Source organism: Motacilla alba, chromosome Z (genome assembly GCF_015832195.1).
Source record: "Motacilla alba alba isolate MOTALB_02 chromosome Z, Motacilla_alba_V1.0_pri, whole genome shotgun sequence".
NCBI classification, from domain to species: domain Eukaryota; kingdom Metazoa; phylum Chordata; class Aves; order Passeriformes; family Motacillidae; genus Motacilla; species Motacilla alba.
The window spans coordinates 27,808,245-27,822,150 of record NC_052046.1 but is presented as its reverse complement, the minus strand read 5'-3'; the positions used below and the strand labels follow the sequence as shown (position 1 = coordinate 27,822,150).

Sequence of the window (13,906 nt, the reverse complement as noted above, 5' to 3'; positions counted from 1 at the left end):
AAAAATTCCAGCTGTGCTGTCCATTTAATTTGCATGTACTATTGTCATGCACAGACACTTCAACTCTCACATTTCAGTGGAATTGCAATCTCCTTACTAATAGAAAAGCTCCACCTGGTTTCCCTTATCGTTTTTATTGATGAAAAGTCTGGCCTTCAGACTGCAGTTTCAATCTTTGCTTGCAATGTTTTCCACTTTGTGACTCTTCATTTCATTACTGCACCAAACCCAGGGGCATATACCTCAGCTCTTTCTTCTCAGCCCTGGAAATGCTGTAATAGTCTGGTTTCAGCAGATTATCTACCATCAATACACTCAACTATTTAATAGCTGAATTACAGCTTCATTATACCTTTCAACTATGGACTCATTCTGTACATCTTCCCACTTATTTTTTGCTCCTACTCCCATTGTTTCATGCATTGTGGTATCACCAAAATAACTTTGCAGAGCAAATTCTGAAGCTAAAATAGCTCTTGATCCGTGGTGTGGTGCTCTCATTGACCCCTGCCAAAGGCCAACTTCAAACAGCACATCAGCTGGGGAGACCAGAAACCTCTGTTAATAGATTTCATTCAGTTGGCTTTGGTCTCTCCTTTAAATCCACAGACTTCTTCCACTTCTGTGTTTTCCTATTAGGACATGCAAAACACCACATAACTATTCACTAGCTGAGAAAGATGATGCAAATAAAGCTATGTTTCAAATTTTCTCCATTACAACCTATGTTAAGGAAATTACAGCCTTTCTTGTGCATTTTTTCCTAAAACTGTTTATCTTTTTCTTCGCTAAATGACAACATGTAGCATTGCTAGGTAAGGATGTGGATGACCATTGACAAAACTGTGTTATACTGCATATCCTTTACCTTTTCATCTAAATACAGATGATAGGAGGTTAATACAGGCTAACGTTGGGGAAAGTGTCAAAATGTGCAATCCACATGTATTCAGTTTATCATTGAATCACAAAAGGCTGACAAACAACTCAAAGATCATCAAGTCCAACCTTTGATCAACCCCCATCTTGTCAACTAGGCCACAGCACTAAGTGCCACACCCAGTTATTATGTTCCCTGTTGCGTCTATTCATATTGTTTATAACAGTGTCAAGAAGCTTTTCCAGAAGAAAATCAAACAAAAGATTTTCAAAATAATTCATTAATTTAAATCCACAATAACAAGATTTTCTATTAGTTCTACATCTTTCATTGTGCATTCACACAATGAAATCAAACACTATCCATGAAAATAATTCAGAAATACTGAATTTCATCATTTCTTCCATTATATGCAGGATATTTATATAATAAATTGCCACTCAATCAGAATTCCATCCTTAAAAATTTTGTACAGGGGCAAATTAGTGATCCATGTTTAAAGCAACACAGAACAGGCTAATTCCATGTGCATGTAACAGGGACAGCTTTTTCAGCATTAAGTGAACTCCCATTAAATTATTTGGAAAGTAAACAAACCTCAGTGTTTCTTTGTTCCCAAATAACCATGCTGACTAATCTGCTGCAAATATTGGCATAAATACAGTAGTGTGCAGTACTTTCAAATTCTCACAGCAATACAATGTGCCTTATATAATATTAAACCTTTTGTTTTAAAAGAACTAGCTTATATAAAATAATTAAATTGCCAGTCTGCTTAAATAATCATTAAATGTTATACACATTGAGGACTAAGTTGTCTTTATGCTACAAATACATGCCCATTTATTGACACGTCTGCAGCCACATAAGAGTTCCCAAACCCAGATTCAGTGAAGCCGTCACAAAGTGAATCATACAAATGCTTCTGGCCACATCTAGGTATTAGAACATCAGCTTCTCCTTGGGTACAGAATCATAACCAGGGTTGGGTACCTTGTACAACCCTCACTAGAACTTGTCAATATTGAAGTGATACATAATGGTTCTGAAATTTAGAAAATCTATACCAAAAGCAGCACAGCATAACAAAGAAATTATAATTTTGATTTTCTGCTGTGTTCTGCCTCAGAGTCTCTCACTATTCTAGCCAAAGTAGTCTGGACTGCACACCAGACATGCAGATGGGGTATCTGAAAGCTGGGTATAACACCACAGTTTACGGTGGTACACGCACTCAAACTTCTGCATTGATGTGTTAATCACTCCACTTCAGTGCATACGGAAAGAGCATGGACTAATGCAGATGTGAACACTTACCCTTCCTTTTGCATTTTTACCTATTCTACATGCTTGCTGTTTGAGTGGTAGGTCTCAGTACTCAAGGGAACAGAGATTTGGGCCCTGACTGCTTTTACACTAACCTCCAGTATACACTGCTCAGCAGAGCTGCTGGTGCTCTCCAAGGGTTAAGCAGTTCAGGCTTATCAACAGAGGATTGAGCACAGTTTTTTGTGTACATTTCTAGTCTTGTCCCATCCTCAAGAGGAACTTCAGACCTAAACACAGTTTTCCAGATGGCAGAAGTATTCCTATATGATGCTCAATTTGTACAGTGTTCAAACTCTTTCACCAGTAACTTTTACTTCTCATAAATTATTTTTTAAGTAAAACCTGACAAACCCTTCACAGAGAACATTCATCATCCAATAATTTAAAAAAGCTTGACTCTGTTATTACCACACCAGGGGCCTGGGGGTTTGTTGGCAAGACTTCATTGCATGAACAGCATAAAAAAGCTAATGGGATTCTCACCAAACTTTTTTTTCTAAAAGAAAACCAGAGACAATCCAATTCTGCAGTCATTGAATAAGCTACTAATCATTGAAATGAAAGAATACAAACGAAAGTGTGTTGTGGGTAGGATACGTGAAGATATAAGACTTATTTATAAACCAGTAAAGTATGTTGACAGTTACCTATTATAGTGTATGCTACAAAAAATGACACCATTTTTTCATGCCGATTTAAAATTAAGATCAGTTAAACTACCAGAAGGACCACAGAAAAGAGTACTCTTTTTAATCCCTTGTAGACCAAGTCAAGAAGAAGACAAGAAAAAAAAACAAGAGAAACTTTCTTCTGAACAGTGTATCATCCCACATTGCTCATTTTTATTTTTAAAGCTGGTTGCTTCACAGAAGGAATCTGCAGACATAAATCTTACGTGTGTGGCTTTGCAGAGAAGCACAGTAATTAGTGCATCAAAATCCAAGTACTCATCTATGAATAATCGTGCACCTTATGTTCCAAGAATAGCATATACTTAATAGCATGGTATCTTCTTCACTTTGTTTTAATGAGAAGTAGAACCTTAGAAAACAGATAGGGTAATTCTTGTAATGCTATATGCCCTTCAGGTGAATGTCCTCTGGTATAGTATTTCATATAAAAAATGCAAAGGCTTTTTCCTCAGACACATGCATGGATTTTCTTACCTTTGGTTCCATTGAAATGAAGCTGTGGGTACCTCTACTTGAGAGAACTGACCTTTTAATTGTTTTACTATGGTAGAAGTGGTAGTAGTCCTTCAGTGTTCCAATCTGTAAGAGCAGAAAAGAAAAAAAAGGAGTGGAAGACTTAATTTAATGAAACTGGTTTCCTGTTTTTCATTTTGGAAAGTCTATAAATTATACAATTTCCTCTGTGCTGAAATGTTACTTGAACCCACTGATCGTCTTTCAAAAGAAGGACATATGATATGAAGTAGATGAAGTATCCTTGAGGCAGTAACTGCATAACCAAAGATTATAACTGAGCTGCTTAGTCTGGCTATATCTACCTTTTTAATGTTTCATTTATATGCAGTACTTTAGGTAATTCTATATCAATCTATAGCCAAGCTTGTCCTCAAACAGCAAGTATAAAAATCATTAAATGGCATTCAATTTAGTTTGCTTAAGGAAATGTACTGTAAAACACACTAGATTTGGTTACTTATATAATTAAATTATCAAGAGGACATTCACAGCATTGGACTATACAACAGGAATAGTTTTCCTCTTCTGTCAAATGAGAGCAAAAAGTACAAGAAAGAAAGATGGAAATGGTGACTTCACAGGATAATATGCAAATTTCACAATGGTGCAATAAAAATGCTTCTTACTCATCCCTTCAGTACACAATAGAAATACAAATACTGAAGTGACATGGCCTTCAAAATTTGAAAAATAAATCTTCCTTTCCAGAGTCATCAATATGTCTGCTTTCATTTTTTGTCTTTAACTTGAAACTTCAGTTTCACTCATCTACAAACTAACATTCAGTCTCCTTGTCTTTGGGAGAATGCCCCTCCAGCTCACTTAGAATTTTACCTACTAGTGCACTGCAAATCTTGTAAGATACTTCATAATTTAGTTTCAAGTTTCTCAATGATGAGCAAAAAAGGCGCAATTGAGACTACTGTCATTTCAAGTTAAAACTCAAAAGTGACCTCATGAAACAGGCTTGGCTTTTCAAATAGAGCTAAATGATATCACCAAATAGGATAGAGCAACACTTGAAAACTTTCACTTTAACAAAACCCTTCAGATTTCTTAATTTGCATCTATAAGAATACACATGCAGGAAATTTGAGAGCTCAGCAGTAAAGACTTGAAGAGAACTGGAAGTAAGTCACTCACAAATTCCAAGAATATTTAGAATATTAGAAAACAAAAATCTTCGGAAAACTTGAAAGTAGACTACAAAGAAAATACTGATATTGATAGAAAACAGCAACAATTTAAATTAATCACCTAACAGGGAAAACTGGATCTAGGATATTAAGATCAGTCTGTGTGGGTGGTCCATCAGTATCTTTATTTTGGGAAGAGTAACTTATGTCTAGCATAACAAAAATACCAAAACATTCAGTTAAATCAATTTAGTTTATCATAAATTAAATAGGAATTTGTTTGTCTAAGACTAATGAGTATAATCAGTAGTAGAGTAATTTTCATGCTGCCTTTTCACTGAAAGGCAATTCCAGCTGAAGTGGCACACTTCCACATCACAGGTGAGCTCAGTTGTAGTGAACTGGGTTACATCTGGCTGGTGGCCAGTCAACAGTCCTGTTCCTCAGGGCTCAGTCCTAGGAACTGCCCTGTTCAATATATTCAACAACAATCTGGATATAGGATTTAAAAGCTCCGTTAGCATGTTTGCTGATACCAAACTGGGAGCTGCTGTTGATCCTTTTGAGAGACCAAAGGCCTTGCAGATGCATCTGGATAGATCAGAACCATGATTAATGGGATGAAATTTAAAGCTGAAATGATGGATTCTGCACTGGGGATTAAGTAACACCAGGCACAAGTGTAAAATGGGAGCGAAGTGGCTGGAGTGCAGCCCTGCAGACAGCAACCCGTGGGTGCTGGCTGACATTAAGCTAAGTGTGTGTCAGCCATGTATCTGGGCAACCTTGAGGCCAAAATGCATCCTGGAGTACCTCAAATACTGCATAACCAGCCAGACAAAGGAGGTAGTTATCTCGCCATACTCAGCTTTGGTAAGCCCCATTTAGAGTACTCTCTGCAGGTCTGGGCCCCACAATTTAAGAAGGATGTAAAGGTCCTTGAAGGCATCCAGAGGAGGCCAACAAAGCTGGGGGACAGCCTGGAAGGCATAGCTTGTGAAGTGGGGCTGAGCACTTTGGCTTGGAGAATAGTAGGCTGAAGTGTATGTAACCTCATTGCTCTCTACAGCTTCATGAGGAGGGGACAAGGAGATGAAGGTGCTGATCTCTTCACACTAGGATTCAGTGATGTGTTGGAATGGTTCAGAATGGCATCAAAGGTGGTTCACACTGAACTTCGGAATGTCTTTCTTTACCAAGAGGATAGTCAAACAGGCTTTTTGGGGAGGCTGTGAATGCCCCAAGCCCCTCAGCATTTATAAGGCATTTGGACAGCCCTTAATAATGTGCTGGAACTGTTCGTCAGCACTGAATTTGTCAACTAGATGACCATTGTAGATCCCTTCCAATTCTATTCTATCCAATCCTATTCTCTTCTATTCTGTTCAACTCCATTACTTTTGACTACAGCAACTAAAATTTATTCTGATTTTAAGAGCTTGTAGCACAGTCCAGTAGCATCAGGTTACTGTTGCACTCCTTCTACATTACCATTATTTATAGCAATCACTGAAATTTGGTGCCAAGCTTAGTGCAAGTGATGGCATGCTTCCCTCAGACAGAGGAATGTAAGCAGTTACTTTCTGGATGTTTCCTGGACTTATCATTAGTCTCAAATAAGATTGAAGCGCTAGTGCTAGCTAAGATTGAAGTGATGTTAGTCTTGCTTCGTAAGTCTTCAGAGACCTGTAAAGTGCATACTCACCCCTGAACTTTATAACTGAACTTTTATAGACCTTGCTGCCTTCAAAGTGTGTTAGAAACCCACTACTTTGTCTGTGTGTCCACAAAAGCACACTGAAAAGACTCAGCTCAGACAGGTAACTGGATTTTATAACTTCACAGAGCTGTTTAAATAGAAAGGCCATATTACAACAAAAATAAGTATCCATCCTGTTTTGCGCTACAAAGGTCTCAATATCAGCCAGTCCTCAGTGTTTTGTCTTGCACTAGTTTAAGGTGCTTATTTATTTAGTTATTTACTAAAGATTAACTCTAGCTCACCATTCTGAGGGCATCCAAACCAGCAAATTTAGGAGATTACCTAACTGCACTCCTGGAGGTTCTACAGTTTAGCAGAACTAACCATCCATGGAACATACTGGAGGCATCTGCATGCTTCCATCCCAGCATGAGGGACAGCATGAGGATTTGTAATCCTTGTTCAGATCTACTCCCACTGAGAACTTGGGCTGAGGAGACAGAATCAAGCCTTTGGAATTATGTATGGTAACTGCAATGCAATGTCTTCCAAACACCATTAGTTTTCTGACAATAATAGTGATCATTTAGAATTGTGAGATCTACAGCTTTAGTTCATAATTGACAGGGAATTAAAACAAGCCCAAATCTTTTAAGTGTAATTAAATTCATATACACTAAATGCCAGTGCCTATCACAGCAAAGTAACACTAGAATTACTAAAAGCTTTTTTGCCTTCCCTTACCTCAATGGGAATTTACTTAGACCTTCCAATACCTTGGACCACTAGGAAGAATTAAATCATGTAACTATAGCACAATAAAACTTCTCATTGTGTATGTTCTGGTTAAAATTGATTTTTATACTTCTAACTCCCAGGTCCTAGAGGCACTCTCAGAGAAAAGCAATGTGAAGACAGAAACACCAGAGCTAAGGGCTCTACTACTGCTACAGACTGCTGGCAGTTTCACTCATATATCCTTGAGAAATCCTTGTAACCTGTTTTGTTGGTTTTTTTTTTTTTTTTTTTTTTTTTTTTTTTTTTTTTTTTTTTTTTTTTTTTTTACACAGAGGGCATGACTTCTTTAAAAAAGAAATAGGGAAATATTGCCTGGCCAAAGGAAAAAGAATTGACAGTGGGTATAGACAAGTCCTAATCTCTTTAGAAGTAGTGTTTGTAGGTAAACATTTTTAACAGACCTATACATACATTTTAGTTGTACTATACTATGTTTATTCAAGGACAAAATAATTCCCAGGAATTATTTCTGTTTCCAGGAACTAATAATCCTAAATATCACTGTGGCGTTCCTGAAAAACAAAGCATCCACATATTTACATTCAATTTATATTTATCAGTCTTATTTTCTATTTAAAGTTGAGAAAATGTGCTAATTTTAAAGACAACATGAAACAAGAACCAAACTTTCTAAGCTTACTCTTGAAAACTATTTCTTCCATATGCTGTTTTATAGTCCAGGGCAATAGTAAAATAATTAATAACATAATTGCTGAATGAATTAATCTACATGTGCATTGTGTCCTCATGAACTCTGTAAGGAAACACAAATGCTAAAGATAACTGTTAAACATACTTTAAATATATTTATATGGTCACCAAACTGATCTATCTGACTAAGCTCTGAAACTAAACTCACTGAAACTTCCATGTAGCTGAACAAGAGTAGGGAAGTCATTCCAGCTACTGGGCAAAAACCTAAGAAACGCTTCTTAGCTGGTAAACGATTATTTTTTTTAAGAGGCAAATCTTCTAAACATCTAGGTGCAAAGTGCTCTTCTCCCAGAGGGCTGAATAGTAAACAATATACTACTGATTTGGCGAATTGGAGGACATATTGTAAGATTCCCTGTTTCTCCCAGGATTTAATGAATTTGCTCCTAAATGGATTTGGAAAGGAAGACAGATCAGGTATAGATATGATTCTGAACTCAGTAACATACTAAAAGAGCCAAAGAAATGCAAATCAGCTACCCCTGTGCAGAGCTGGAATATAAATCATTATAAATAGGCACAGGATCATATTTCACATGGAGATGAAGGTATGACACTTCCCATTTTTTAGAACTGCAAAAAATTTCAAAAGTTTTAAAGGCTTTGGCAGAAGAAAATATCAAAAACAGAGAGATGAAGAAAGTTTATGAAGTTTACTCTTATAATCTCATTTTAACAAAATAATTTCAACTCTATTTCAAACTTTTACTTTTTTTTGATTGAAGCATTTTCATTTGTTTTCGAAATATAATTTCTGGTGTACTCTGTACCATGTGACAGCATTTAAAACATTTTCATAGTGTCCCAGTTAAAGAGAAAAGGGGATTGAGTTTTTAGCACTGTTTTTTTGCTACCCTCCACATCATGCCTGGGGGACAGCTTCAGCAGAAAAAAAGCCAGGGCCAGAAACTGGGAATTCACCACTCTTTCCTTGGTCACAAAAGCAGAGTGGACTGAGCCCTTAAACCACGGTGGACTTGGTCTCTTCTGCTGCCCATCTGGTTTTTTCCCTCCTCCCATTTTTCCTCTGCAGCTCTATTATGGGAGTTGCGGTGTTGAAGTGGACAGCTCCAGGTAGCAGAGAATTGGAGGCGGCAGTTCAAGCAAGTGCAGAGGACTGAGCTTAGCCAGCAGCTGCACAATTCCTTTTTCTAGATGAACTAGCTTCCAGGTTTTGTTTTGTCCCTACTTTCCAATCTTTTTGGGCACGGTGGAAGAGTGGGAGAGAACATTGTGCTGCGGATGCTCTCCTCACCATATTGCCTTTGTTTGGAGACCACACCTGGTGGTATCTTTGAGAAGTGTTTTTCTTTGTTCTTGGTAGTGAATGTTCTTTGTGGGTAAGCCACCTTCTTTTTGTATACTTTTTTACTATTGATACTGCTGTGGTTATTATGATTTTAGTAAATTGTTATTTTCATCACATAATCTCTCCTTATTGTCCCTCCATTATCAGAAGGAGTGGGTGCAAGTGGCATATTTGGAGTTTAGTTCCCTGTCAGTTGTCAAAACCAGCACACATAGATAACAGAATGAAAGAAGGGCCTGGAAGACACAAAGCTGAGTGGTGCAGCTGACACAGCAGATGAATGGGATACCATTAAGAGGGATCAAGACAAGCTTGAAAAGTGAGCCCGTAGGGAACTTATGATGTCTAACAAGACCAGGTACAAAATGCACTTCAAATGTAAATCTGAAATCTCACAAGGTGAGGTCATAGTCCTTAATTTTGACCCCTGTTGGCTCGTCATCATTATCCATAGGTGTAAACGGGTTCAATGATATTGCAGAAAACTGCCATTCCCTTTCCTTCTTGAATCACAAGCAAGTATTAAGCATCTTAAAACCAGTGTTCTGGTTCAGCATTTAGGGGCAAGAAAGCTCTGCAGAAGCTGTTCACTGATCCACTCAAATTGAACCACCTATATCTGGTAAGGTCATATTCATTCCAGACCTGGAACCTAAACTCAGCTTACATTGCAAGAAACAGAACTGTGTAGTGGACTTTTTGCAGACTGGGATGGGATTTTTTCACTGTAAGATACTACAGTAGTGACCACACTTTCTCAGTCTGTCTCCAGCTGTTTTCTCCAAAACCTCACTGTTGGGTCAGCCCTGACAGATCTCCAGCACACTGAGGCTGGAGGACCAATTACCGTAAGGACAGCAGCAGAGCTGCTCAGACAACTGAGCTGCAGACTGAGATGAGGGCTCTGTCTCTCCCAAACATAATATGAAATTGAAAGGCTATTTTATTGGCTAACTAACAGAAATTCAACTGCCCATACTGTAGAGATACCTCTGTATGATAGAGGCAGGAACCTTGTTCTCAAGGTTCATATCCACTTCTCCCATATTCCCTTTCCTTCAGGTTCATTTTAAATGGACATGATGTCTGCAGAGTGTTGCTGCTCCTGAACAGTGAAACTCTGAACAAGTTGGGCTTGGTCTTACATACAATCCTTCTTCCTGAAGAATTTTTTGAGTCTCTTAGATGGAAAAAAGGCTACACTGTAAGCAGGAGTTCTAGCCCAGTTTATTGAATCTTCAGTCTGGAGGACAGGATAGTTCAGATGGAAAAATTAAGATTCCCTTCTGAACCACCTGCATATGAAAAATAAAGAAAACTGCAAAAGAGTGAAGTTAAAAACAACCCACATGGGTATTTCAGCAGAAACATCACAATTCCATAGAAGTGAATCACACTGCATCTCTTCAACATGGTAGGAACACAACACTTTACTATTTAACTACCGGCATTTCTCCTTGTTCAGTTTAAATAGAGAGAAAGCATATCACCTTACTGAATTAAAATACACCATTTTAGCCTTCTTTTGTATTTTTCACTTATGTTTCAGTCATTTGAATGGAGAAATTTTGTCTGGGCACTTGCCTGGAGCTAGTTTGGCTTTTCAAATAGCTAATGCCAAAAATTACTAACAGCCATTAAAATAAAGTAGCTTGGCCTTACATTCTTCAAGATACTGTCACTGGTGTTACTTACATGCTGCTGTATTTTATTTTAAGAGTAAAGTGACACATTAATTCTTTCAATTGAAAAATGAACTCCAGCCTTTTAATTTTCATATGCCTTTGCTAGTAGGATTAAAACACATTGATAATCTGAGGTCGGTTATAATTTTTTTATCATTCTAATTCAGTATCAAAGTTAAGATTTTTTACAGTTATGTTATTGTAGTCCATATCTATCTATGACCAAAATTGTTACTGTAAGACCCCACAAGGCAGGTATGCTGCATGTGTGCCTGGAAATGCTGTCATGGGCATTTTTAAAATCCTCTCTCAGGGGCAGCGTCCAGTTCTTTGCCGCACGATATATGCTTCGTGGGTTGTTTGGCCTTTGCTCAGGCAAAGGTTTTGTCTTCCCTTTTTGGATTCTCTTTTAATTTTTGGGGGGTTTTGCTCATCTCTGAGAGGCTGCATTTGGTGGTTTTGAGCTGACTTTGGTTGAGTTCCACAGGTGCTTGCTGGTCAAACCAGCTGAAGTCTGTTTGCTTCCCGCTCCAGAGGGAAAGACGTGGTTGTCTGGAGGGTGCCACCTTGGAAGGGAAGGTGTGACATCATCTTCCCCTTGTCCTCCAGCCAGGTGGCCACCTCCACCTGGACACGTCTTGCAAAAGGGCATTTCCAGCATGGGGAGGCCTCTCTTTGTTCCTTCCCTGGGGGTTGTGAGATTCAGCAGTTTGTTGTCAAAAAGTTACTTACTTTTTTTTCCCTTGCCTGTTGGCATTCTGTTACTAAACAGGTTTGTTTTTTTTTTTTCCACTTGTATCTACTCATATCTTGTTCCTTACTGGTGGAAAGGGATTGGTTGGACTCAAGGCGGGGGATGTAACTCATTTCAGAGTGCCCATTGTCTCAAACCAAGACAGTTGGTAAATTTGATTTGGGATTACCTCTATAAATGTAGTTACTCTCATAATTTTACTTTTCTAGGCTTTCTACTACATTACAGAATATAACTCAATTACATTTATAGTCTCAATTCTAAAATAAAATTTAATTAAAACTAAAAGCTACATTTAAATGTGGAATTCTAAATTCCTAGTTAGAGTTATTCTAAACTATTTTTGAAAATCAAAGTTCTACTTTTATATACAGAGAAATGCTGTATTGAAAAGATATTATAAAATAGATTTAGCAACATAAACCGAATTATGTTTCCTCTTGAGACTCCTATGTGATCCGTAACTTTTAAAAGTTGAGGTGAATTGGAAAAAGCTTCCTACATCACACTTTCTGCATAAAGGTTACTTTGTACATTTGTATTTTAAAACAATACTGTCAAAGGAAATTCTGCTTTTTGAAATTACAGTACTTTAGTGCTCTCTTGGTAACCTTATTTAGCACATGGAATTACTTTGAAAAATAAAGAGGAAAAAACCTAACAACTAAATAGCAATATCAAGTGTTTTATATCATTAAAAAAACCAAGAAAGTTTCTAACACAAACAAGTTTCAGTACAAATCAGCAGGTAGGATTAATTTAGGTATTAGAAAGAATAAATTCAAACTGTATCATAGCCTTAATTCTAATACATGCTAGACCACACTAAGATTTATTAATTCAATCTGCACTACTATACACGAGGTTGTTATTGAAATCATGAACTCTCTACCTTACTGAGTTCTGTAAAGTGGGAGTGGTTGACTGATCTTTTTTTTAAATAAAAATATGCTTTGATCACATTTAATTGAAAATGGTGCTACTTCTAACAGTGCAGGTAAAAAAACAATACTGAAGCCAAATCATAAAAAGAGAAATCTCAAAGACACCCATCAGGTAAATAAAGCCAAGGAAAAGCTGCTTGAATAAAGACCCTGTGAAAATGATGTTTGAGTCCTACAAGGATGAGCAGCAAAGCCTTACATGCCTCAGGCAACAGGAACCCCCAGTAAATACATATTCTTTGCAAAAGTTATGACACAAGCAGAGCTTGAGCTTGACCCCTACCCTCCTCTGTTGCAGCTGCAGCTCTGAGAAGAACATGCATCAGTCTTTATGAGAGGACAATATCTCAGCTATGCTGCGTCTTAGCACCCTTTGAACACTCCCCGACAGATGAGGGCATACAAATATGCCCTCAGTGATGTTAAGACTGAATAAAAATAGAGAAGCTGAAGACATATTGCACACTGTGTTGATTGTTCAAGCATTAAATTGAAAAAATGTCACTACAGTACTTGAAAAATTTCTTTGGAGGTCGGTAAGGGTTTCATCCACCTCTTTTCTAGGACTGATAAACAGGTTGTCACTATTAGAACAATGTTCAAAAAATAGCTAAAAATTAATGAACACAGGTCCTTAACTATTGGACAGACAGTGGTAGAGGGGTTTTTATGAAGTGTAGACTTCAACAGATGTATGAGCCTAAAACATTTGGGGGGAGATGGTGAAGAAAGCCATTTCCACATTTGTCATGTGAAATGTTAAAATTCAAGTACAGTAATTACAGGCATTAATAAGTGCAACTGTGAGCTTTGCCTTGTGAGCACTGCAGTAACTGGGAAGCTCACATCCCTGTCAAATAAAGTAATGCAATGTTACACAGCAAACCTGTGACCATGGGCTTTCAGTTCCAGGCAACATTAAATTTTTCATTAAAATGCTCAAAAGGAAATAAATTACTTCCTTCATTCTCATTCATCTTTTCTATCATTTCTTTTCAACACAAAAACCAACATAATATAAATTGGTAGTTTATGCCCCTTTTTGTGAACCCCAGTGAGTCACCACCTTGTTTCTGCAAGTAAAAACGAGTGCAACAAAGCATATGCTGAACAAACAAAAGTAACCACTGCAGGATTTAAAGTGACTTCAATGTAGTCATTGTGCATTTGAAAGTTCAAGTCATAACAAACATATTTTTTATCTACAAAGAAGCCGTCAGGCAATATGGTCATGCTTGTTTCAGTGCCACAGTCATCATTTTGATGAAGCCATCAAAAAGGAAACAAATATTTTTTAATTTTTAATTAATTCAATTAGTCAACTAAACTGCCACTGCCTTCTGAAATATTTTCTCCCTTTCCCGACTCAATAATCTGTAATTTAAAATGTCTAAATTATACACTTCATTAATTGAAGTGAGCTTTGCCTCTATTTTATTGACTTCCA

At 37.4% G+C, this 13,906-nt stretch overlaps 1 protein-coding gene across 7 annotated transcripts in view; it reads right to left on the bottom strand.

Annotated features, from left to right (window-relative positions):
* Window positions 1-13,906, bottom strand: part of PCSK5 (proprotein convertase subtilisin/kexin type 5) — a 222,544-nt gene that overhangs the window by 196,167 nt on the left and 12,471 nt on the right. For all 7 annotated transcript variants that reach the window (XM_038125793.1, XM_038125785.1, XM_038125786.1 and 4 more), the window contains exon 2: window positions 3,376-3,480. In XM_038125793.1, the coding sequence (XP_037981721.1) occupies window positions 3,376-3,480 (105 nt within the window). The remainder of the gene's footprint in view (window positions 1-3,375; window positions 3,481-13,906) is intronic.